We start from the raw sequence: 24395 nt of genomic DNA, 5'->3' as shown, positions 1-24395 counted from the left end.
AAAAAGCCTTCTGTACTGAGGCTAAAAATTGTCAGAACCAATTATCAAAGTTGGAAGCAGTACTGTATCTAGTTGGCACTGCATAAAAAACCTAGCATATAAAGACAGCTTGGGTGTATCAATCTGTTCCTTACCTGTATCCATTGGTCGCTCTGTATTGAGGCTGTCTGTACTGCCTTGATATAACTGGCCACCAAGCGTAGTCTTTACCTGTTGATCTGATAGCTTCCCAGTACTAACAGACCTAGACAGAAAACATATGAATTCACAATGAAGTTCTTCAGTAAGATCTTACTGATCTCATTTGCAACTAAGGAAGACTTTCAGATTCTTGGTATTATAGGGAGTTCTTCAACAAAAGTACAGAAAGTCTTGAAATCTCATGGTTCATCATGGACCTACTGAAATAGAGCTAATCATAAAAATAGAGACCTTTTTGTCTCAAAAATGTGTATTGTGAGTTTTGTCATATAGATTTTCAAGCAAAAACTCAACAGGCTTCACAGAGGCAATGAAATTCCATATTCAGATAGCCAAAACAAAAGGGAGCTAGATAGCAACACAAAGCACTCCAGGAAGTCCATGCTATATTTATACACAGTACAAAATGTTCTTCTTGTATACACCAAACCTCAGCATCTCCTCACAGCTCACTTTCTGCATGCTCTCCCCCTCCAAGTTGCTGTGTGCAATGTACATTCTTCTGCCAAGTTACCTCCCTGACTTTACAGGTTATAAATATTACAATGCCTACCTGCCGAATGTAGTTTTACTGTGCTGTTCTCCTGCCTGCTTTTCACCTCCTTGGGTCGAGTGGAAGTGCGTGAAATCCCTTGGGTCAGTGATGTCTTTAGGCTGCAACGGGGTATCTACTGAGCCCTGGCGATTAGCCAGGGCCAGCAAGTTGGAGGACGCTTGAGTTTTAGGTATTTTGAAAGGAGCTGTTGCCTTTAAGAATCAAGACCAAGAACACACAAAAACCAAAGTTAGAACCTGAAAATATTCTTGGAAATGGTTTCAGGCAGTGTGTTACCTCTTCACGTTTTAAGGACAGTGGCAAACTTAACAAACCTTAGTAGGAGAGCCAATGATCGTTGGTAACGGAGTTTTGAACAGCCAGTCTGAACTTCTAGGTGACGATCCCATATGTTTGGTAGGTGATGTTCCCAGGCTACCTGGCCTACTTGGCTGTGGAGAATGACTGTATCCATACCCAGCATACGATGGGCATACTGGGTCTGAATGCTGCTTTCTGAGCTTCTGCTTGTTTTGGTAAATATCTGTGAGAGTAGGAGCACTCTGCAACCTCGCTCCCATCAAAAGTGACTGTGGAGACTGAGATGATGGTATTGGAGAACCTGTGGGGATGAAAAACAATGAAGTAAAATTCTACTTGCAGTGCTTGGAAAACATATCAATGAAGCCCAAAATGCCAGAGATCAACATTAAAGTGAAAGAAGATGGGACTGCAAATATCACAAGATATGTTTGATCATCAACTCACTAGATGGCAAGGAGAATGGATTTAGCCTCTCAGCTCTTTGGACTAAGGCTACATTACACTGATGAGATGTTCAAGCTGCCAAATAGGCAAGATTTCAGGGCGACAGCTGTACTGGCAGCTGCAGTACCTCTGGCAACCTGCACCAAGGCAAATAAAGGGGTTGGATTCGGCAGGGACGGCATAACCAATACTGAAATTTCACATGCAGACGCTGAGACTCTAGGTCGAATAGAGGTTCTTAAGTACTGAAACTAAATTCTTGCAAACAAGTGCGTGAATGCGACATTGCATGTTAATGACTTGTTTTGTACATAATGACTTCATTTGCAGACACAAAAGGCAGCTTATCTCATGGTTCCTGCAAGAAAACTAGGTACTAAAAAGAACCAAATTATTCAGATGGAACAGTCTGGGATCATTACCTTGGGCAGTCATTTATTTTTTAGTCTGTCAGACTGAGTCTTTTTCTAAAGCTTACTATGTACAAAGGAAGTCCACACCTAAGTACGGGTGCAAAGCTTCTCCTAAAGCAAATGGAAATGGAAGAGGTATAAGCAGTCATTTAAGTGGAGTACTTTGGGGAAATCTCTCCTCTGAACGTCTCACCTACTCAAAGGTATCCTTCCTCTTTAAAAATAAGGAACCTGAGATTTGATGAAATGGTCTCTTCCTTGTGATATTTTTATGTCTCATGATGAGGAACTGTGCAAAGTTACAAGTAGTACATAAGACTTCAGCTTTATGGCCACAAGTTCCCAGATAAAATGCCTCTCTTTGTAACCTCTAAGAACTAACACTGAAGCAACAATTTCACTCACTTTTTTTTTTTTTTAAATAGAAAGCAAAAATGAAAATGAACCATACTAACTAGGTAAGGTTTTCAAGAGCTGACCAAGACAACCTTCTAAAATAGGCTCTGTTTCATGAAGGTATGCTCAAAAAGCTTCACAAACTTCTTACAGTTTGCTCAGTAAAGAGCCCAGCTGTTAAGATGCATCTTTCAACCTTCTTAAGCCTATGCTTTTGCTAGTTAGAAAATTGAGTATGAGCTACTTCATCTTAATTTCATTCCACTCCATTAAACAGTATGTTTTAGAATAGCCTTTCTGCTCCAGCAGAGGGATTAAGTCTACTTCTCATTAACTTCCCAGCCAAGAATTTGCTTGTTTGAAACCCCTCTGCTCATCTGTCTCATAGCATTGAAAGTCCTCACCTGTCGTTTCAGAAACCAGTCTTAAATTTCACTAGTTACTGTTGTAGTGTCCTTGCCACCACAGGGAAGACTTCTGAATTAGAAGTTTGTCCTCTGTTGCCACTGGCAGCAAGAGCAGCTCAATTAGTTCAGAAGCTACATTACGAAAGACATCTTCAGTCCTTAGAAAAATCTCAGTACAGATGACCTCACCTCACCCAGAAGCAAAAGACTGTTTCCCACAGCCATTTAAATACTAAGACTTGCTGCAATTTGTGATATTTTACAAATAGAAATACCACTGCATTCATTTGAAATTAAGAAATAAAGTCAAGTAGGAAAAGAATGCAGGAAACAGATGAAGAAACAAAACATTAAAAACCCTTACAGCCATAAAAACAGTGCTATAGTATGTTACAAGTACAAGTCAGTTCAACACTGGCAAAAGGCACTAAACCCAGAGCCCTACCAAATTCTATCCAAAGAAAAGATGCAACAAGAAAAGCATACACACTATTTTGTATTCTCTTCACACGCTCCTCTCCCTTTTTTTTTTTTTTTAAGAGATGAGACTATTTCAAATCTGAGATGCCACTCATTCCTTGAGACTGTCAATGGCATAGCAATTATGAAGGCAATTTTTGAGACACATCATAGAACTTATTTCATATGGATGAAACCATTCCCAGATATTTGAAATATGGCTACTCCAAGAAATGAAGGCTCTATTATCTCCAGATGATCTGGGAAAGTGTTTAAATATGGGAAAAACCCACAATGCAGTTTCAACACCACCTCTTAGAAAGTCAAAATAAAGAGCATAACTAGTATTTTAGATAAAGAAGAAATTGCATCCAAAATGTTCATAGAGCAAAAGAACGTGTTGCTGAATTGCATATTCTTATGCCCAACCCTTCTGGCATTACAGTGCGATTCCATCTTTAACAGTCTCGGAATATCTTCAAGTTCTATTCCTCCCTGATTTTTTTTTTTTTTTTCCTGCTGGCATGCCATAATAATTTATGACTTGCAAAGCTTACTGAACGCTTAGCAACGCTAGCGCCAGATCCCAGTCAATTTCCTAAGGGAATGACGAAAATGTGCTGCATGCTGTACACTGGCAGTTCTTCCTCCCTTTTCTGAGCACTGGCACGACAGAGCTGGTCTATCAAAACCAGATTCTGAGAAGCATGTTACTACCATTCATTATAATCCATCCACTTCCATCCCTGTTTAAAGACAGGCATTATTAGCGTTGCTTTTTCATCTTGAGAAAAAGAAACTTCAGTCGCTCTCTTATTGTGTAGGGAATTGGTTATGGGGAAAGGTGTCTTGATACAGCCACAATTGGGCTAAGTTTCTGCAGAAACTCAGTGCACCACTTACCCAGCACCTCCTATTAACCCATACTAATGTAGTGTTGGCTCTCCTCCCCCTTTACAAAATGCTGTAGAAGCTCTATCAAAACAGCACTGGTTGCATTGTCCGAAGTCACTCACCTGAGAAGTTTCTACTCCTTGATTCATGTCCTTGAAGTTGTCCGCAACAACAGTGTCCAAGCTGCTCAGGTATGGTTCCAACTATGCAAACAAAATCAAAATGTGAATTTACACTTTATACTTCACCTATAAATGAAGGCAAATCAAAATAAAACCTAGTTACTTTATTTCTGTGAGTCATTTAACAGAAATTATTTCTGCAGATGTGACCTAGTTGGGCAGATTTTGGTTTAAGATCATTTCAAGCAAGAATCAGCATCCTGAATTACTTTCCCAGGTAAACCTTTACTAATTGCTAAGAATTTATGGGCTTACCTAGTGGTGAAGGAGAATACGGTCTAGAAGATCCTGTGGATAACCTGCGCCCAACACCCTGTGCAGTGTCAGCTGGTACTGGAGAACAGGAGCCCATCTTCATGAAGCCCATTGGGCTAGTATTTGAGCGTCTCACAACTCCAGCTCTAACAAGGTGAAAAGAATAGTTACACACACTGTAGTAACTGTGGTTCCTTGAGATAAGCTTCAGAATCCCCTAAGGAGTATAATGATCAGTTAAAGAAAATACTGATATTTAAAGGGAAAGTTATGACATTGAAGCTTATTAAGCTTATAACTTAAGCTAAGCTTCCCATACTGAAAACAAGCAAGATTTAATTCCCTTTGTTCACACTGACATTTTAACTTTCAATACCATAATAGTCTGTTAACTGGAGAAAATTTAAACAGATATCCCTTAGTATGTGGATTCCTAATCTTCAAACTACCTGATTATCAAATTTTGGATATTACAATCAAGTTAAATGTATTGCTGCAAATGCCCATTTTTACGTCAACAAAGATTATGACAAAGTTTTCATATTGTGTCTGGTATACAGGTCAGATAATTGAAGACAGATTATTTACAGGAAAGGTACTTCCCCAGGTATAGCACCTATTATAAAGTCAGAAATCATGAAGGGAGAAAAAAAAAAAAGCAAGGAACCACGGGTTTTGTTTTTGTAAAGAACTCCCGAGTTCTGAGTAGTCTCTTTCTGAGTCTTTGACCTTCACCATCCTGATCCTGTAGTCCACAAGGCAGAGAGTAAGTCTGGCACACTAGAGCTTTGTAATAAGACAAGCTGGTAACTAGCATGCCAAAAATTGTTTCCTTGATATTCTACCGAACAATGCATTCATTTCATCACTACATGTGTGAAAACAAAACATAACTTATTACTGACTTTCTAGTTTATGATGTCATGCCATATAATACACAAAGAGGAATAAAAAAGCAAGACTTCATCTTTTTACCTTCTTGTGTTGCATTTGAGTGAAAGAACAAGCTCATTTTGTTTTCATGAAAAATTTCAAGTGCCCATCCAACAATCTTGAGATTGTGAAGGACTATTATTTGTTATCATTAAAACATCTCTTTAGTATGTTTTTGTGCAGAAAAAAAAATGACATCAGCAAGAAAGCACGGACATCTGTCAGGGTACAAACACAAACTAGAACCAAGAAAAAGGAATTTAAAAAAAACTAAACTCACCTTGGCGATCCGTGGGGGTTTGACACGGGGCTGGCAGTAGAGGAGAGGTTCTGTTCTATGCGCTGGTAATTCCGGAGCTGTGTGGGAACCGGGATAGGTGCTGTTTCGCTGCGGGGGGATACCGAAGGCTGACAATGCCTGAAGTTGGAAGGTGTGGAGACAGGAGATGAATATAGGTACACAGATCTCTCTCTGAATTGTACCATTGTTGAAATTGCAGGAAAATCTAGGAAATGGACAGCTTATTAGCTGCTTCTGCACTCCCTGCATGTAATGTGATCTTAGTTTGTCCTGATCTAGCGCTAATGCTTCACAGAGGAAGATCAGGAGCTGTTTGTCACTAACTACCTTTCTTATACTGGCTAGTATCAGATCGAGCTGAGAGTGCAGTACCAGCCGAAGCCCTTCGTCACGCATCACAGCAATCTGCAGGTCCCTCCAACTTCCTGCCAATCAGGCTGCTCTGTTTACCACACTTCAAAATAGCGTTCTAGGAAAACCCATTGCGCTAAGAACAGGAAGTTCAGCAGCAGGGCTGGAATGTGTACAAAAAGCCACTAAAGCACAGTCAGAGATATCCCAAGAGACACCGTGAACTTGCAAAAGGAAAACACGTTATGTAAGCAACCCCTGACAAAATGACCAAAACCACACACCTGAACATTAAGCCACAGACTCCAACTGCAGATTAGCATTACCCAAGTTCAACTGCAGTGTCGGTGACCCGGCTTACCTCAGTGTACTATCTGATAAGGGAACCAAACCACTGCAACGTAACCACAGTTACCAACACTTTTAAAAGACAACAGAATTCAACGGAAAGAATTTCAAACTAGTGGGCTTTTGGGAAGATAATCAGTTTAGTACCTGGTCCTTTATTGACCACCTCTTCAGAGAAAGATTAGAAATTCTTAGAGGAAATATGAAAAAAGTTCTACCACGAGCTCTAGAAAACAAGCAGTTAAGCACTCACTGCAAGGCTACAGCTGAACAGAAATCTGTGTTTCTGGCTGTATGTATCCTATTCTCCTAGCTACCCCTGAGAATTACTTCCTAATATGCACAGAGCTTCCTTAGCAAAAGAAAAGAAGTTTGTCCTTTTTATTGCCAACCAGTTTCTAGATACTACTGAGTAATTTGGAAGTCAGCTGTGAGCACACAGTTGGTGGAAGGCCTGAAAGTTTCCCTGTGAGAAGGTCTCACAAGTGGAAACCAGATTATGCAGCGGGCAGCCTGCTGCGACTAACACAACACCCAGAGATAGTACAGGGATGATCCCTGGTCCTGACCTCCAGGAGAGGGGAAGCAGGTGTTATTTAAACTGTGGCAGTGACACTGAAGAGGCCATGAAGGCACTTCAACTTTTAAAGTACTCAGCATGGAAAATGCCGTGAGCTAACTGGAGGCAGCAATGCTGTGTTAGCGTGGTGCAGAGGCACAGCACAGCAGTCAGCCTTCCATCCGGGCTCCCCAGCTCAGGCCCAAAGCTATCCTCTGGTTAGGCATCCTCAGATCTCGTGTGGTTTGTTACTAGTTCAAGAAAATGCAATGCAGATGTGTGCAGAGTTGCATGCAAATCTTGCATAATAAAATTAGCCAATAACCACAGGAAAGTGAACCATCTCTACCTATTCTGCCCATTCTGGCGGGAGCCTGAGAAGTGTTACAGCTTCTTCTACTTGACATAAAGCAGCGTAACTACGGGTACAATTCATTTAGTTTGATCGGCTAATCAGAAAAATTCTGTTTCACAGGGCATAACCGTTTGTAAAAATAGATCATACACTATGAAAGAACATTTCGCAGGAAATAAAAAACCAAAACCCAAAAGCAGCATCTGGTAGAATATCAGACACACACTCTGCTTCCTTCAGACCACACCCCAAGCAGCCAGTTACTGAATTTACTCAACCAATAATGAAATCAAACTATTATAGTACAGACACTGAAAGTATGAACAGTAGGCACCTGTTTCTAATCACATGACTGTTTAGCTCAACTTAGTAATGTACAGATAACGTAACTGGCATATTTTCACAAAACCTGTAACTCTAAAAACTGTGACGCCTGACACAATTTAAAATAGGAAATTACAATGTATTTATAATATGTTGTACACAGCCAATCCAGAGCAAATGGATCTTTACAGACAAACCATCCTCATTATCTGCACTTGAACATAAAACGTAAGACTAAAGCTGTATTGATACCCTGTGTCAGCAGATTTCACAAACTGCACAAAGATCAGCACAAAGTAGCAAACTTTTCTTGTGACAAGCATTTCTAAACAAATAATGCTGACTCGCAGCCCTGTAGTATTAGCATAAGCCAAAAATACACCCAACATAATAGCTTTATTCCCCATTTAGCCACTCATCCTCTTTCTGTTTGTACTGAAAACATTATGAAATTCATTACTTGGTCAAATGACAAACCTAACCCTTCTGTTTAGATATTACATGAGTAGTTAAACAGCATGATTTAGCTTTACATTTTCCAATATAATACAGGAAAGATTTCAGGCACCACTGATGAATACCAGAGCTGTTTCAAACTAGCAGAAACTTCGTCTATGGCCATGTGGAAGAAAGAGGACTTATTAACAGTCCTGCTGATGGAAAAACTGCAATACATGTTTACCTCTTTCATGTGGCTTCTTTGGTATCTTGTGAGACACAAACATGAAATTCACAGTAATTGCTTGCACAGAAGCCACACCCAGTTACCAGGCACAAGACAATCCAGCCACAAGACACGAATCCATAGCAATCTGGGCTTTGTAAGTTCCTCTGCTCTCACAACTACTTCTTAAAATGTATACTGCGTTCAACATCTTGACTCAGTAAATGAAGACGGTGCTGTGCTTCGTAACACCAAAAACAACAAGTCAGTTATGTCTCTGAAGTTTCTGCTTTCAACCAGTTTGAAATTTAAACAGAAAAAAGCATGCTCTCTTCCCTTAAGGAAATCTTTTGGGGATGCATCAGAGCCAGAAGTTAGCTACACAACTGTCAGCCATTAGAATGCATTAAGTGTAGAGAGTCTGGAAAAAACAGGCCTACTTTCTAGTGCAATTCAGTTTCCAGTAGCCATCCACAATTTAAAAAAATAAATATAGTAGCAGAGAACCGTTTTCAAAGAGAGGAAATACTAAGCCTACATCACACACCTGTTAGCTGTACCAGAAGCAGTACTTCGAGAAGAGGCTGAGGATGGTTTCTGTACAGTTCCTGAGCTTCCAGAAATAGTTAATGGTGACTGCCTGTGAAAAAAAAAACAACACTGTCAAAAGACAGGTCTTCACATCAGAGAAAAATATCTGCTTTGCCACAAAACTTTCTGAATTCAAGCTGTTTACATATTCATATTAAATTCAACTTTGCATATTAATCTTTAAGTCCACACACAGCTATAAACCCATCACTGCCAAAAACCCAACAACTCCTTCTACAGCTGCAGTATCCATTTTAGAACGTAAGACTTCTTTTGGATAAAGCTCAGCACACCTACCCTCCACACATCAAGAACTCGCTCGAAGCCCGCCTGCCAGCTGCTCCCAATGGCATATCATCTACAGTAAGCAGAAGAACACATTGAAAACCCACATCATGAAGCAAAATCTTAAAAAAAAAAAAAAAATCACATCTCCAATATTACTATTGTAGAAACAGTAACTTCTGACAAATTTCTGTGACCATAAGTATTCCACAAACTGTTTTGTGTATGAAAATACCTCAAAAACGACCAAAACAAAAAAATGTAACTGGGGAAAGCAGTTCTCTAACAAGCTTTTTTGTTGTTCACTTTTGTTGTTGTTTTTGTGGTTGTTTTTTTTTTCTGTATACAAATTATAACAATTTTGAAAGAAAATCCATTGTTTAAGAGTACAAGGCATCAGCATTGGGAAATTAAAAATAATGAATGGCAAAAACCCTCTAGAAATCAAGGTACTAATTTGATAAATATTTAACATGTGTTGGTGGCGTTGTATAGAAATCAGCTGACTAGCTTCCTAGTGACGATTTAGGTTTGGAAGATGTCATTAAATGGCAATGTGCTACATGCAAGTCTTTCTACTGCATAAGCCCAGTCTGATGCCTTACCTTTCATGTTAAATGGTTTTTGTGTTTTTACCTACACTTGTTTATTATCTAAAGCTCTACAGCACGGTCTATAAAGGTTCAGTTAGGCTGGAGGTAACGACGTGCCTGCCTCCACTAAGAGAATCCTTGGCTTCTTATCAGCAGTTGTTTACAACTGTTTCTTCTTCTACTGCCAAACCCCAGTATTTTCCATAACTTTCAATCACCCTGGTATCATTGGCATATCTGGCTTCTCAACTGAAAGTGTCCTTCAAACTAAAGCAATTAGTTCCAAGGTGAACTGACACACATTTAGCAAAAAGAATAACAGGTCATAAAGGTATGTTACAAGTGGAAATTGTTCTAAAATGTAAAAGTAAGGAAGGTTCTTACATGAGTGATCTGAAGAGATGTTGTGCGGGACAAGAACAAAGTCATCTGTGTCACAAGAGGAGTTCTTGCTACTGGTACTGGCAGAGTCTTTAGAGACTTGAAGATAGTTAGGAGGACCCAATGGAGGGGAAGACAAATTTTCTTCTTGAATATGCTGCATGTCTGGCAGAGACTGGAGGGGCAGTGGAAAAAAGGAAGTAAAAAAACCCCACTGTAAATACAGTGATTCAGAATGTAGAATTGCTGTTTTAACTATGAAGCTTCTAAAGTAAGAATCATCACTAGCTTTGACAAAAAAAAAGGATAGATCTTGGGCCATTTTTTGCTTCTTAAGTATTTAGAAATATAAAGTGTATTTGAATTTGGAAATTTCAAATACTGGATAACCCTGTAGTGTCAATTTAGACTGTTCTATATTAAATAGGCTGTGAATTTAAACAATTGCAATTTATTCAATCATTCCTGATGACACAGATGCACCTCTTCAAAATATCACATAAAATTGAAGTCGTCAGTTTGTATCAGTATAAGGGGCCTTAGTCAATGTTGTGGTTTAACCCCAGCCAGCAATTAGGACCATGAAGCTCTTCACTCGCTCTCCCCCTAACCTCCCTAATAGGATAGGGAGAAGAGGAAGAAAAAAGGGAAAACAACCTTAAAACTCATGAGTTGAGATAAAGCAGTTTAATAGAACTGTAATGGAATCCTTCTTCTTCTGTGTCACTTGATAGAGAGAGCTTACAATCAGACTGTAATTTGGAATACGCGTTCTCCAAAACCCCACAATGCTTAAGAAAGCTTATGTTTCCTTTTTGCTAGTTAGTGGAGACACAGCAGCCATTTTGTCGATCAAATCTATTGGGATTTGACCACACCCACCTTGACATTTCATTCTTAAAAACTGCATCTCCTGTGCAGGTCCCTTGACCTTATTCTATTTTATGGCAAAACCAGCTCTCAGAAGGATTTGGATTATTTCCTTCCCTTGCTCAAAAACTTCTGCTGTGTTGCGCCATGTGATGATGTCGTCAATGTATTGCAGGTATTCTGGAGCTTCACCCTGTTCCAGTGCAGTCTGAATGGCAAATGGTGGGGCTGTTTCCACCCCCTGGGGTAGTCGATTCCAAGTGTATTGGACGCCTCTCCATGTGAAAGCAAACTGTGGCCTGCACCCTGCTGCCAAAGGGATTGAGAAAAATGCATTAGCAGTATCAATTGTGCCATACCACTTGGCCGCCTTGGACTCCAGTTTGTATTGAAGTTCTAGCACGTCCAGCATGGCAGTACTCAGCAGTGGCGTGACTTCATTCAGGCCACAACAGTCTACCATTAGTCTCCACTCTCTATTAGGTTTTCACACTGGCCATATGGGACTATTAAAAGGCGAGTCCTGCTGATCACTCCTTGGCTCTCCAGTTGACAAATTAGCTCACGGATGGAAATCAGGGAGTCTTGGTTGGTGCGATATTGCCACTGGTGCACCGCTGTAACAGCAATTCGTACCTGTTGTTCTTCAACCCTCAGGAGCCCCACAACAGAAGGGTCCTCTGAGAGACCAGGTAAGCTAGGCAGCTGTTTAATTTCCATCGCCTCTACAGCTGCTATAACAAAAGCCCACCTTTTGGGTCCTTGAAATACCCTCTCCTGAAGTAGCCTATGCCAAGAACGCACAAAGCCTCTGGGCCAGCCACAATGGAGTGGTTTTGCCTCTCATCCCTGTTAGGCTCACTTCAGCCTCCACCACAGTTAACTGTTGGGATCCCCGTCACTCCAGAAATACAGATGGGTTCTGCCCTTTTATAGTTTGATGGCATTAGGGTACACTGTGCACCAATGTCTACTAGAGCCTTATACTCCTGCGGGTCTGATGTGCCAGGCCATCAAATCCACACAGTCCAGTAAACCTGGTTGTCCCTGTCCTCTAGCCTGGCTGGAGGCAGGCCCCCTCTAGTCCTGATCATAGTTATTTGTTACTGATGAATGGGTTTGTGTGGCACGCATGGGTCCAAATCCAATCCTTGTTACTCACTCCTTGTAAATAGTAATCGGAAGTTCCTTCAAGAGGGTCAGGAGCCTTCCATTTTGTCTGGCAAGCTGCTCACTGGAAACTGGAGGAGGAATTTTCCTGGAAGAACCCCCATTCGTGATTGTTTTTCCTTGCAACTCACGTACCTGTGCCTCTAGGGTCGAGATAGGTTTTCCATCCCACTTCCTTACGTCCTGTCCATGGTCATGCAGGTGCCTCATGATGTGTACCCTCTATATCTTCTTCTCTTCAGCAGAAGATGGCTAACTCCTAACAGCTGAGATACTGGTCCGCAAATGTCAGGAGTAGGACCTATCCTCTGGGAGGTCCAGCAACTCAAAGGACACCTTTTCGAACAGGTTTTCATATTGTTCAGACAGTCTTTCCACAGCTGAGACAAAGGCCCATAGGGAAGTAGAAGGGTTTTCTTCATATTGCCAGAGGTGGCCAGCCATTACATCCACCGTTGGTCCCTCTTCTTCTTTCCACCCCAGTGCTGCCAATGAGTTGGCATACAACGATGGTGTGCTCTGTACCAAACTTCCACTACATGGATTCAGGTACACTGGACTTCATCTGGATCTGTGGGTGACTGTGGGTTGTCCAGTTCTTGTGTCCTTTTTCAAATCATCTTATCAATACCCCCTTCCCTAGACAGAGATCCCAGCTGCCTGGCTTCCCTACCTTCTAATTCCAAGTCACCAGCCCCATTATCCCAGCAGGTGACAATGTGCTCGCCTGGACAACGACTGAAATCTTTCTGTATATCTCACAGATCACCCAGGGATAGGATTGGGTGATTACCTCTGGTTCTTCCTCCCGTTCTTGTGATGAATGTAAAGGAATATTGAATACTAGTGGTTTAGTTTGAAGAAAATTAACCACTTATAGTTAATCACTTAGTGCTAGGCTGCACTGGCATACTACTTATACAGAACTCGCTTAGCATTAGTGGCTAAAGTTGCTGAAGCCTTAGGCTGCAGGCTGCACACTTCCACCTAGACTAAGCTGAATTTGTTCTGAACTTCTACTTAGCCACATAAAGGAAGGCCCTGAGACCAGTACAAACCAGGACATAAAGATGCTACTACCATCAGCAGAGGCTGCAAACCAACAAGACAAGAACAGCCCACCTGGAGACACAGAAAGAATCCACTGAGGAATAAGACGACCCCAGACCATAAATTACCGTTAGACCAAGGAGCACGAGCAAGCCGCGTGAAGGGCAGATGCATAGACTATAAGGGTATAATTGCCCAGGAATTTCTTTGTTCTGTTCCTTGCTGCTGTACCACTCAAATTATTTTTGGGACGATTTTTGCCTGAGACTCCGCTACAGGAAACCAAGGGTGAAGAAACTTTTTTAACAATGACTCTGGTTCATCTTCACCCCTGCAATCTAATTTTTTTTGTATTTGTTCTTCTGTATTGGGGCAACTGATATCAGCATGGGTGGGTTCTCTGGTTCAGTAGCCACAGTGCCTGTCACCAAGCGTTTTAGCAGGTGCAGTGCACATCGCGGGGGCTGGAGTAGCCCACAGTGCATCCGCATCCACACTAAGCACCCACAGCAGATGGGGTGGTATTTTTAAATAGTTGTTTTATCCTAAGCAAGACCTGAAAAACATTCAAAAGACCCAGCAATAGGAGCATGCTCATTTGAACATCCAAAGGATATTAAAAATTCTCAAGAGCTGCTGTAATTAGCCTTGAGGAGAAGGGGGAGGTGAAGGAAGGTGTGTCCCCAACAGATTCGCTCTCCAAGGAAAAAAAAGTAAGAAGTATAATTATTAATAGTTTCCGTTAGATGGCTCCCAAAGTACGAAGATGACGGCAATGCTAAGTACAAATACCAGATTAGTCTCACAACCAACAACTTTGTCATCTCATAAGCCAGTGTTACGATGTACAGCAAAATGACACTCTTTACGAGTTCCTACAGATAACAAACAGCACAACAGGGAATGTATACAGCAAGTAAGGTTTTACATACCACAACCCCCAAAACAAGCACAACAACTTTGAGAGCAAATACATCAACATTGTGACCAGCGACTATTAACCTAATATAATGAATGCTTATAACAAATTTGTTATAACATGCTCTGGTCAGATTTGTCATTATCTCAACCCATCAAGCCTCATGTTGGGCGCCAAAAAAAGGACTGTTGTGGTTTAGCCCCAGCCTGCAACTAGGACCACGCAGTCATTCACTCAACCCCTCCCAGATACCCTAGTAGGGTAGGGAGAAAAGGGAGAAAAAAGGGAAAAAACAACCAACCCCAAAGTTCATGAGTTGAGATAAAGACCATTTAATAGAACAGTAATGGAAGAGAAAATAATAATGGTACACAAATATAAAAAAAAATAAGTGATGCAACACAATTGCTTTCACCACCTGATGATCAATTGCCCAGCCCGTCCTGAGCAGCGATTGCAGATTCCTGCCCCCTGGCCAACCCCCATTTATACAGCGAGCATGAGGTCTATGGCATGGAATATTCCTTTGGCCAGCTTGTCCTGTCGGTGCGCCCTCTCAGCTTCTATGGGAAGCTGAAAAAGTCCCTGACTTAATATAAACTTTACTTAGCAATAACTAAAACAGTATGTGTTATCAACATTATTCTCACACTAAATCCAAAACACAGCAGCCACTAGGAAGAAAATTAAGTCTATCCCAGCTGAAACCAGGACAGCCAAAAAGGCCAATTCAAAAATTATCCGTAACATTCATTACATTGCAAACCATATTAGCATATCTAAAGATTTGCTACTCTAGCATTTGACATGTATATGTATTTTTTCTTTAACAAAAAAAGAACAACAAACCCAAAAAGTACAACACAAGAAGCAAGACAGAACCAAAATGTTAATGCCATTCTTCTAGCAAAAGACAAGCTCTGTGCTCTTAAACATGACAGTTTACACTTTCACAAATTGAAACATTAAAATTCAATAACTCTTGGCTAAACATTACAGAAAATGTTTTCTCGAGATTGTTCTGTGAAACAGAGAACTTACTGGAGGAGAAGCAAAACGGCATGAAGGAGAGCTACCACAGGAACTGCCAGAGACTGAGCCTGCGTATGTGGGCACTGGTACAGGACAAGCTAGAAGAGGAAAACCCAAGGGGAAAAAAAAACAAATGGGACCAAGATTTTGAAAGGCTGAATTTTCAAACAAACTAATTTCCTTGCTGCTTTTCATTCATAAACGCTTAGACAACTTAGAAGCACAGCACATCCTTAAACACACAAGGGTATTTAAGTTCAGTTGAAATGTCAAAGAAACTAGTAAATAAGTATTATATTTCAATCTAGCATAATACAAGAAAGGATTCAACGCTTAGCCTCACAATAGAGTGCAACCAAGTCAGACTCAAGAAAATGCCTTATAAACACTCAGTGTGATATTTGGCAGATCCTTCTCTGTTCCAGCCCCCAACATTCACCATTTACACAAATAAGTGGAAAAACAAAACTACTTACACTTTTTGACTGTTGAAATCTGATCCAGGAAAGGGTGGTTGAAAAATGCTTCTACAGAACAAGAAACAACAACCATGGTGAGTAAATGTACAAATGACACAGAATTTACAGACTATATTGCGGATGGTGATAAATTGTTGCCTTTCCAGAATCAATATTTCAGAGCCAGAGGGTGAAGAGCTTATAAAAGATTAAAACCTTCCATGTTACATGTTGCTACAGCATTTGGAAAGGAAACAAAAATCAATTGAATAACTTCAAACAACAGCCAGCGAGGCAAATCAGACTGAATTACCACCGATGGATATTTTATGGCTGCACTTAAGGATCATGTACACAAGAAGCCTTCCCATAGTCATCATGAAATTGTGTTCTCTATGTTCAATATGGTGCTAACTCAGTTTTAATATCTCTTCAAAATGATGAGCAAAATGATGAACATCAAACACTGAAAGTATTTTCACTCCTGCCTTTCCCAAGGAGTGACGCTTATTTTTGAACCCGTTAATGCTACTCCTTAGGTGGCCAAAAATCACAACACAGCAGCAGCCATTCTCCTTCCCACTTCCCAACAGCAGAATACGACCTGTGCAGCCGGTTCACAGTTTAAAGCAGAATTAAACACAATTTCTTTAACAATTTCCACACTTAACTCATTACTGTTACGATAGAAACATTTTGCTTTTGTTGTAAATAGACATGTTGAGATGAATTTAATTGACTTAGCATAACAAGTTGGCTAGCAGTTTACACGGAGAGCTTTATTCTACAAGAAGCAACCTACAGCTAGTTAGGGGAAATTGAGGGTTGGTAGAAGCTAGCTGCTAAGCTTTTTGAACTTTAATGTTCTAACAGTTGAGGAAAAACAACGCTGTTCATCAGACCAAAGCAACAAGTAACAAGTGAAAAAAAAAAAAAAAAAAAAGAAAGAATCTGAGGCCTGCAATATCTCCTCTTCCTTCAACAACACTTTCTTCCACAACCCGATAAGGAAGAGAGGCTAGCTGTAACGCAAGAACAATGTAATGATTAACTTTAACACGAGGATCAGGTGTTCTTGAGCTTTTGTACAACACCTGCTGTTCCACTTTATTTTGCTGGAAGATCAACAAGATTTCCAATGCTATTTTTACTTTAACAACAGGCAACTGGGCTCAGTTATACACTCTCCCTTTCACTCCCTTTGCTAAGCACATTCCAGAGCAGCCCCTTTGAGGCCCTTTAAGTGGCTCAGCCAAGGAAAACATGACTTTCATCACTACCATTCTGCTTTCTGTTTTTCTTTCTAAGCACAAATGCATTCTCCCACTACCACACATAAGTGAATTTCCCATGTTTGAAGAAACTGTAGGGATCAGCACACCCGGAGTGCAAAGTGGAATCAATTACTCAAAGTCCATGTTTCTGATGCATTAATTCTTTTACACATACAGATTTATGTATCGCCCTCTGAATAGTGTCACTATAATTTGGGGCATTTTACCCAATTATCATGAGTTTTTTCTGGATCTGACTTCTACTTAAGTTTTTACGTAAAGCAGTTAAATTGAGTTATGTCAGCCATACCTACACACAAAACCCCATGCCTGGTTCTCAAAAGAGCAACACTTTAATCATGCTAGTATTGATGTTTTAAATTCCAAATCACTAAAAAAATGTTTGTCATTTCTTGGAGCAAAACAGCAGGAAACAAAAAGGAAAAAGAAAAACATAGCTAGTAGAGTCTTCAACTTCAAGTAAAGAATTAAAACACCTTTTGAATCCTCCTCTCTCCACAGCCTAACAAACAGTCGTCTTATCACAAATACACAAGGACCGCATGTGATGAATGAGTCAATTTGTGTATTTCAGTACTGCATCAAAACCAAGCTTGCATGCATAACTGAAGAGCAATGGTGAAGTTTCAGAAGCAGAAACAAAAACTGAGCATGCCTGACTTTCGGTTGCAACTGACCCTAGGATCTCATCATCAAAAGAGCACGCAGCTTACAGTAACGAAAGCACTGGGTCTTATCTACAAAGAGCCTGAAGAGACTTTAAGGTTTCTCACCATTCCATAGATTAAACTGGATGGGTCACCTATCTTGTTGCTAAAACAAATCTCAGTATAAAGCACATTGCTATTGATATAAAATAATAATAACTAAATACAATTATCTTTTTCATTAAGTTAGCTTTAATAAACTAAAAGGTTAAGATTAACATTTTCTGACAGCTATGATAAAACTGCAGTAACACATAGTGCTATAAAATTTAAAGAACTAATCAAGATTTAACTTTTCAGTGGTCATCTTTTAAAAATGCTGCCTGAGTTTGCAATAAAAAAAAAAAGCATTACTATTTTTGCTGTAATACGTAACCAAAACCCCAGCAATAAAAAGGCTTTTTGAGACTGAAGTGAGTAACAAGACAATCCAGCCAGTACAAAGCACACACAAATCTAAACTCTACTCCTGACTAATTTTGAAGAGGCAACAGTTGTAGCCATTCTGAATGACTCAATAGTACCAATTTGAAGCCTTGAAATCTTAAGAAGTTAGAACAATGTTCTGCAATCAAAGATCTCCAGCTAAAGAGAAAAAGCCAAACACAGCAGTAAACCAGAGCCAAACAAGTTACTTTTGTTAAGGTGGTATCCATCTAGTGTGTACTAGGCTTAACTTCCCAACTAATTCAAAATGCAGTCCTAAACAGACATTGCAGTAATCTAACAGTATGCAAACTTCAGTCGCTGCACAGTTTAAAAATTTTAAGATGTTAGGACTTAACAAAATATAACTGTTGTTTCTACTACTTTTGGGCTTAAAAAAACCCAGTGAAAATATTTCACTAAAATAACGAAGCCTCTACAACTAGCAATACCTAAGCGCAATACTGGGAATTCATCCTTGCAAATACAAACAATTTTGATGTAACATCACGTGTCTCTGCCCTCAGATATACATATCTATAGCTTTCAAGGTCAAGTCAAATGTACACAATTTGTACCCCCATTAATACAGTTACGATATTTGCAGTTTGCAAGAGAAAGTATCAGAGAGAAAACATTTAAAGTAACTTTGCTTCCAAAGTGGGTTCTTCCAGTACTTGTTAAATTTCTGCAACCTGCATGACTGCTCCCAGTCTGAAACCAGAACAGCTGTTAAAGTAACAGAAATATGACTGTGACATGAAATATATCAATTAACACTGTGCAGAAAAAAGAGGCCACAATTGCAAGAATTAAGTTAATTTATATTACACTACTCAACTACAAAGTTGTAATTTATGCACATCACTTAATACTGACTGACAGTGGTTTCCTAATGATTTATTTTGGCTACTCTGCCTCCTTTATGAGAACTGAGAACTAAAAAATACATGTCACACTTCATGTAATTGGCTGCAGACAAAAGGTCAAGACAGTTATTCTGGTCACATGAATACGACTAACAAGGAAAGTCAAGAGACCAAAAGCAAAATTTACATACCAAAGTCCATTCTGTCTTTTTGGTTTCTCTGAAGCAAACCCAACAGCAGGTCAGCCAGATAAGCTGATGTTTCCCTAGGAATACTGCACACAAGAGGAAGCAAAACATGCATTAAATTTCATGCATGTATTTAATAATGCATAACGCATTACATTTCAGAAATTCAGCATTCTGCTGTAAGTCTTCACTATACATGCTTTATAGCCTTAGTACAGGACACTTTCAACTCAGCAAGGTACAATGAAGGCAAGATGCAACACGAGTCACTGGTATCTTATTACATCCTTGTAAAGATAGCAGTATCAAATATTTTTATGAATTCCAGGCACTCCCAAAGATGAAAAAGTGTTCAATCAACAAATGTAAGTGACAGGAAAGGCCATGGTGACATACCTAGGAATCAAATTCCTGTTCTTTTCATAAAACATTCTCAAATCTTGAGGACTATTGGCCTGTCAAATAAAAACGTACATTAATTAAAGCTCAGTTTCATGAAGAAAATAGCTTTTGTACCTATGCACACATACACAAAAAGGAGGCTTTTGCATATGGGCATTAAAGGAGAAAACCCCAGCCACAGCAGTGACTTTAGGACTGAATATACTTATGTGTATCCTCTGGATTGAATACACATAGACTAAGTATGAGAAACTTCTCCCTTGGTATCCTCAAGCAATCTGGCCTTTGAAGCATCAACACTACACTCAGACATCACCACTTGCTTCTGTTTTCATGACTGGAAGGAAAAGCTCTAGGAATTTCCATGAGACTAAAAAGAGGGAAAAGGAAACAAAGTGTTACCTGAAAAGGTGGTTTTCCAACAAGACACTGATAAATCACAGTTCCTATGCTCCACAGGTCTGCTTTAGCATCATAGTGTTGAGACATAATCACTTCAGGGGCCTGGAAAGAACAGCAAAATCTCAGAAGGGAAAACAAAAAAAGCAAAGCCACAGCAATATGAACTCTACAGCTCTTCTGTCAGAGCAGCATCAAGAGAGACCACTTTATTGTAGAGTAAATATTTTAAGACAAAAATAACATTTGAATCTGCATCATATGACTTGAAAGGTAACAGTTCTATCTAAAATGAAAGCTACATTTCAAAAAACACAGAAAACTAGAAAATGTTGGTGTTCTAAAAAAGCATCTAGCAATTGGCATGTACGGGAGTAAGAGGTGAGCGTTATTTACTTGGTTTATGCAGTCCTCCTTGTGGATAAACAACCAAGCATTTCATAAGGAATATCATTATCATCATTTTACATATATAAAAACAAGACAAGGGAAAGCAAAATGGTTGTCCCATGACCATCAGTAGTGTAGTGGTAATGCCAAAGTCAGACAGTTCCTCAAACCAGGACAAGTGCTCAACTGACTACCACACTACTTAGTAAAAATTAATAGTGATTGACTCCAAATTATTGTTTTTTTTTTTAAAAAAAAATAAACAAACAAACACACAAAAAAAACCAAGCCAAACCCCACACGTAACAGAATACATTAAATAACTAGAATGAAAACGTGAAGTAGGTTTTTTTCAGCACTAGTGTAAGGCTCTTCTGGCCTGTATTCAATCACTTTTTTATTTTCTTAGAAACTAGGAAGGAGATAACGCCCTATTTCAGGGGAAAAAAGTGAGAATGAAACTACTTTGCCAAAAAATTAACGCTAAGATGTATTGCCTTTTAATTCTCTAAGATTCTTCCTCCCCACAGCGCTAAGAAACGTTCATTGTCTCTCTGTTTTTAACAATCATAATCTCCAAATCACAAGCAAAATTAGGAGCTAGTAAAACTATGCAAAGGTGAACTGCATGCTGCGCCTGATACTTCTGAAGCAACATTAAGCATTTGCCAATCTGCAAGCAGTAAATTATTTTGTACTTGTAGAAGGTTTTAGATAAGCAACGTAATCTGAAATACACTGTCACTTACCATATACATAGGGGAACCACACAGAGTTGCAGCCATCATGTTGCTATGCAGATAACGAGCAAAACCAAAGTCAGCTATGTAAAGAAACACATTCGTGAATGAAAAGAAAGATAATTTTCAGATTTTTAAAGTCTAGAAATTATCTGCCTCTTATTGAAATCTGCTACAATTACCAGTTAGAGAGAAAAAGGGAGGTATAATACACAGCCAACTACACGGAATGGTAAAATCTGTTACACTAAAAGAATAATGTATTATCTTCCAAATAGCAAGCCAAGAAACAGCAGTGGCATCATTTGTATAAACTGCTGCTCAGCCATCTCCCCAGCTGCAGAGCATGCTGTCTGGCGTCAGCAGGAAAGGATTAAAGTCAGTGGCTAAATATAAATGGTTCATTAAGAGTGATGAATATACTGCTTCAGTGAAATCACATCACCTAGAAGTTTAAGAACTCAAGTTTCAGATGCTTGAATTTTCTACATAGGCAAAAGCATCTGAAGCTATCTAGAAAGGACAGCAAGAGAAGAAGTTTTGTCTCCTCTGTGCTGTTTAGAAAATGGAGTGAGTTGCAACAGACCTCAGATTTTGGTTGAGTAAAAGCATGGAGAAGAAACTTGTTAAAAACAAACAAGGTATTTTTAAATGCGCACTTAACAGACACCAATGAGAGTTTAAAACTCCTGAAGTGTCCTCTGAAGAGGAGTTGGTAGTACCCTGAACAGTCGACATCTCTCCCCAGTTACAATGCCAAACCTCTTTCAGCCAAAAATAGGTCATAACCTACATTTCTGAACTCCTCAAATAACCCTTAGGAGGGTCTACCACAAAAGAACCCCAGCTGGAACTGCGACTGGAGTCTGGTGTGCATACAGTTTTGAAATGGGGTAAAAGCTATTTGAAGTTTCAAAGGTTACAGATTTATGTCTAATTAAAATAGTTTCATACTAGAAACATCAGCTAAATAGGCTTCTTTTTCCTGTAGATTTCATCAAAAAGGTCTTTATGACTCAAGCTTTTTTATACTGAGAAACTGCATTACAAAGCTCATCATTCTAGACTGTCTGACTTGCATCAATTTAATACACACCATATCCAGTACACCCTCTGTGCATCAACTGCAAAGACACTTTGGAGTAGGGAAACAATCCAACAGTGATAATTTACCTTTAGACCAGAGAACAGCATATTTACCTATTTTGATGCGTATGCCACTGACACTTGACTTTCTACGACTGGCGTAAGACAACAGAATATTCTGTGGTTTAAGATCCCTATGAATGATTCCTTTACTGTGCAGAATACGCATAGCTGCTGCAATCTGCTGGAGGAACACTCGGATGGTATCTTCACTAAGAGTTCCTTTAGCTGAAAACAACATACACATTAGCAGAATAGAAAATAAATATTGTATTTGGACAAAAAGCAATAAACTTCACAGTGATCAACTGTGAAAACAATGAACACAGATCACAGTGAATTACACTCAGAGCAATCCAATCTCCAGTATTTTTCTACAAATGTATATATTCTCAACAACATATCCATCTCCATAGTTTTACACTAGCTACAGTACCCTGAATTATCTGTTTTTACAGTAGTTTATTCAACTCAGTAGCATAATTGTAAAACTTCTCAATCACCATTAAATCCTAAACTCACTAAAAAGGGAAAGGAGCCAAGAAAATAGAACTCCACAGTTTAGAACATTAAATGTATCTACGATCGTGTTACAACCTGAAACTTTAACCTGAAGCTTGAAAATGATTCTTTCTTTAAACAAATTATCACGGGGATGCAGATAACCACTCTGCTCAAAAAATGTCATCCACGATAAAATTGGTTTTGAAGGGGAAACTAAAATGTACTTTTGAAAGTCTCTTCAGAAGATATTATCTCATTCTGCAGTCTAAAAAAATACTGAACGAAGGAGCTGGATTATACTGTATGAGTCCTTCCAAGGATTTTAATGGGAAGTGAATTAGGCTTTTAATATACACAGTTACCATAACAATAGCTGTTCACAAAAAGATTCCTTCAACATACTGCAGACACAAAGACAAGTAGAAGAATACTTTTTATCAAGAAAAATATGAAGATTAACATCTCTGCTCAAAATTTTGTTTGTAGTAAGAATCCATTTGTCATGATTCTGTAAATTCTGTCTTCGCTTTGGGCAGAGCCATGTTGAAGGGTAAAATCTCTCCCAAGCCAGAACTGCCTCTTTGTAGAAAGCACTGTTATATAAGTAATTCAGTATTTTAAAGTTCACATCTTGGAAAAGAAATCAGGTGGAATCGAAACACTGGGAGCAGCCCCCAAAATACGACTTCAGAAATAGAAAACCACCATGTTTTTCAACATGCTACTTATGGTTACCCAGACCATCTCTCTCATTTACAAATAGGGGAAAGTTATATTCAACTGTTTTGAAAACAGTGGCAAAAAGCATTTTCTGTCTGTGTATTATTTTATTCACCTCCATTGCTAGTTTGCGGGCTTTATTTTTAATTACGAGTGACATTCAAAAATACTGGGAAATATTTTAAACAAATGAAAACCTTATGTCTTCCTGCAGCTTCAAAATTTAGTTTTCATGTTCACAGGTTGGCATAAAAAACACACAGCACTCTGCTGCTGATCTTGACTGGGGACAGAACACAACACTAAACGGATCCTTGGTGAATTCAATTACACTTATAAAGAGGCCACTCTAAAATCACACCAGGGTGAACAAGCATTGTGGAATTACAGACATTCCATAAACAGGAAAACATTTAAGCCACAATCAAAAAATCTCAGAGAAACACCAAGAGACTACAGGAATACAGAATATAAACATGTAAGACAACAGCTTATTAATAGGGAAATACAGTAATCAGTTACCTTGTAAGTAATCTGCCAAATCCCCACCATTGCAGTACTGTTAAAAAGAAAGATTTTGATTCAAAACACAAGCACTGAAGTACCTGCTATGTAAGTTTTACTTTGTAGTCTTTTCACTAAAATTAGAAGATCCTTTTCAGCTGTTTGTCTCAAAATTGTTTTGTTAATTATTTGTAATTAATAATTTGAGGTGTAACACTTCATCAATACTTACAAGTATCATAAAATGAAATTGAATAATTTATGGAACAAACTGCTGATAAATTTAGTAGTGCATACAAAATTAATAATCTAGTTTTCAGAATTACTTGTTTTAACAAGTCATGGTTATTTTGCAGCTGTGCAAGGAAGGAGTTTTGTCTGAAAAACATCTTTAAAATCAGCCAGAAGGAA

The 24395-nt window shown here is 39.1% G+C and overlaps 1 protein-coding gene across 1 annotated transcript in view; it reads right to left on the bottom strand.

Moving 5' to 3' along the window:
* Window positions 1-24395, bottom strand: part of ULK2 (unc-51 like autophagy activating kinase 2) — a 45401-nt gene that overhangs the window by 7830 nt on the left and 13176 nt on the right. The window contains exons 5-21 of the mRNA XM_082492986.1: window positions 24003-24039; window positions 22311-22484; window positions 21120-21193; window positions 19984-20085; window positions 19576-19634; window positions 19183-19265; window positions 15713-15763; window positions 15246-15334; window positions 10199-10370; window positions 9234-9294; window positions 8893-8985; window positions 5724-5861; window positions 4511-4656; window positions 4196-4276; window positions 1072-1358; window positions 755-948; window positions 135-244 (exon numbers count right to left, since the gene is read on the bottom strand). Coding sequence (XP_082349112.1) covers window positions 135-244; window positions 755-948; window positions 1072-1358; window positions 4196-4276; window positions 4511-4656; window positions 5724-5861; window positions 8893-8985; window positions 9234-9294; window positions 10199-10370; window positions 15246-15334; window positions 15713-15763; window positions 19183-19265; window positions 19576-19634; window positions 19984-20085; window positions 21120-21193; window positions 22311-22484; window positions 24003-24039 — 1951 coding nt within the window. The remainder of the gene's footprint in view (window positions 1-134; window positions 245-754; window positions 949-1071; window positions 1359-4195; window positions 4277-4510; window positions 4657-5723; window positions 5862-8892; window positions 8986-9233; window positions 9295-10198; window positions 10371-15245; window positions 15335-15712; window positions 15764-19182; window positions 19266-19575; window positions 19635-19983; window positions 20086-21119; window positions 21194-22310; window positions 22485-24002; window positions 24040-24395) is intronic.

Source organism: Vanellus vanellus (assembly GCF_965231255.1).
Source record: "Vanellus vanellus genome assembly, chromosome: 19".
NCBI lineage: Eukaryota > Metazoa > Chordata > Aves > Charadriiformes > Charadriidae > Vanellus > Vanellus vanellus.
The sequence above is the reverse complement of the archived record's forward strand: the minus strand, read 5'-3'. Positions and strand labels throughout refer to the sequence as shown.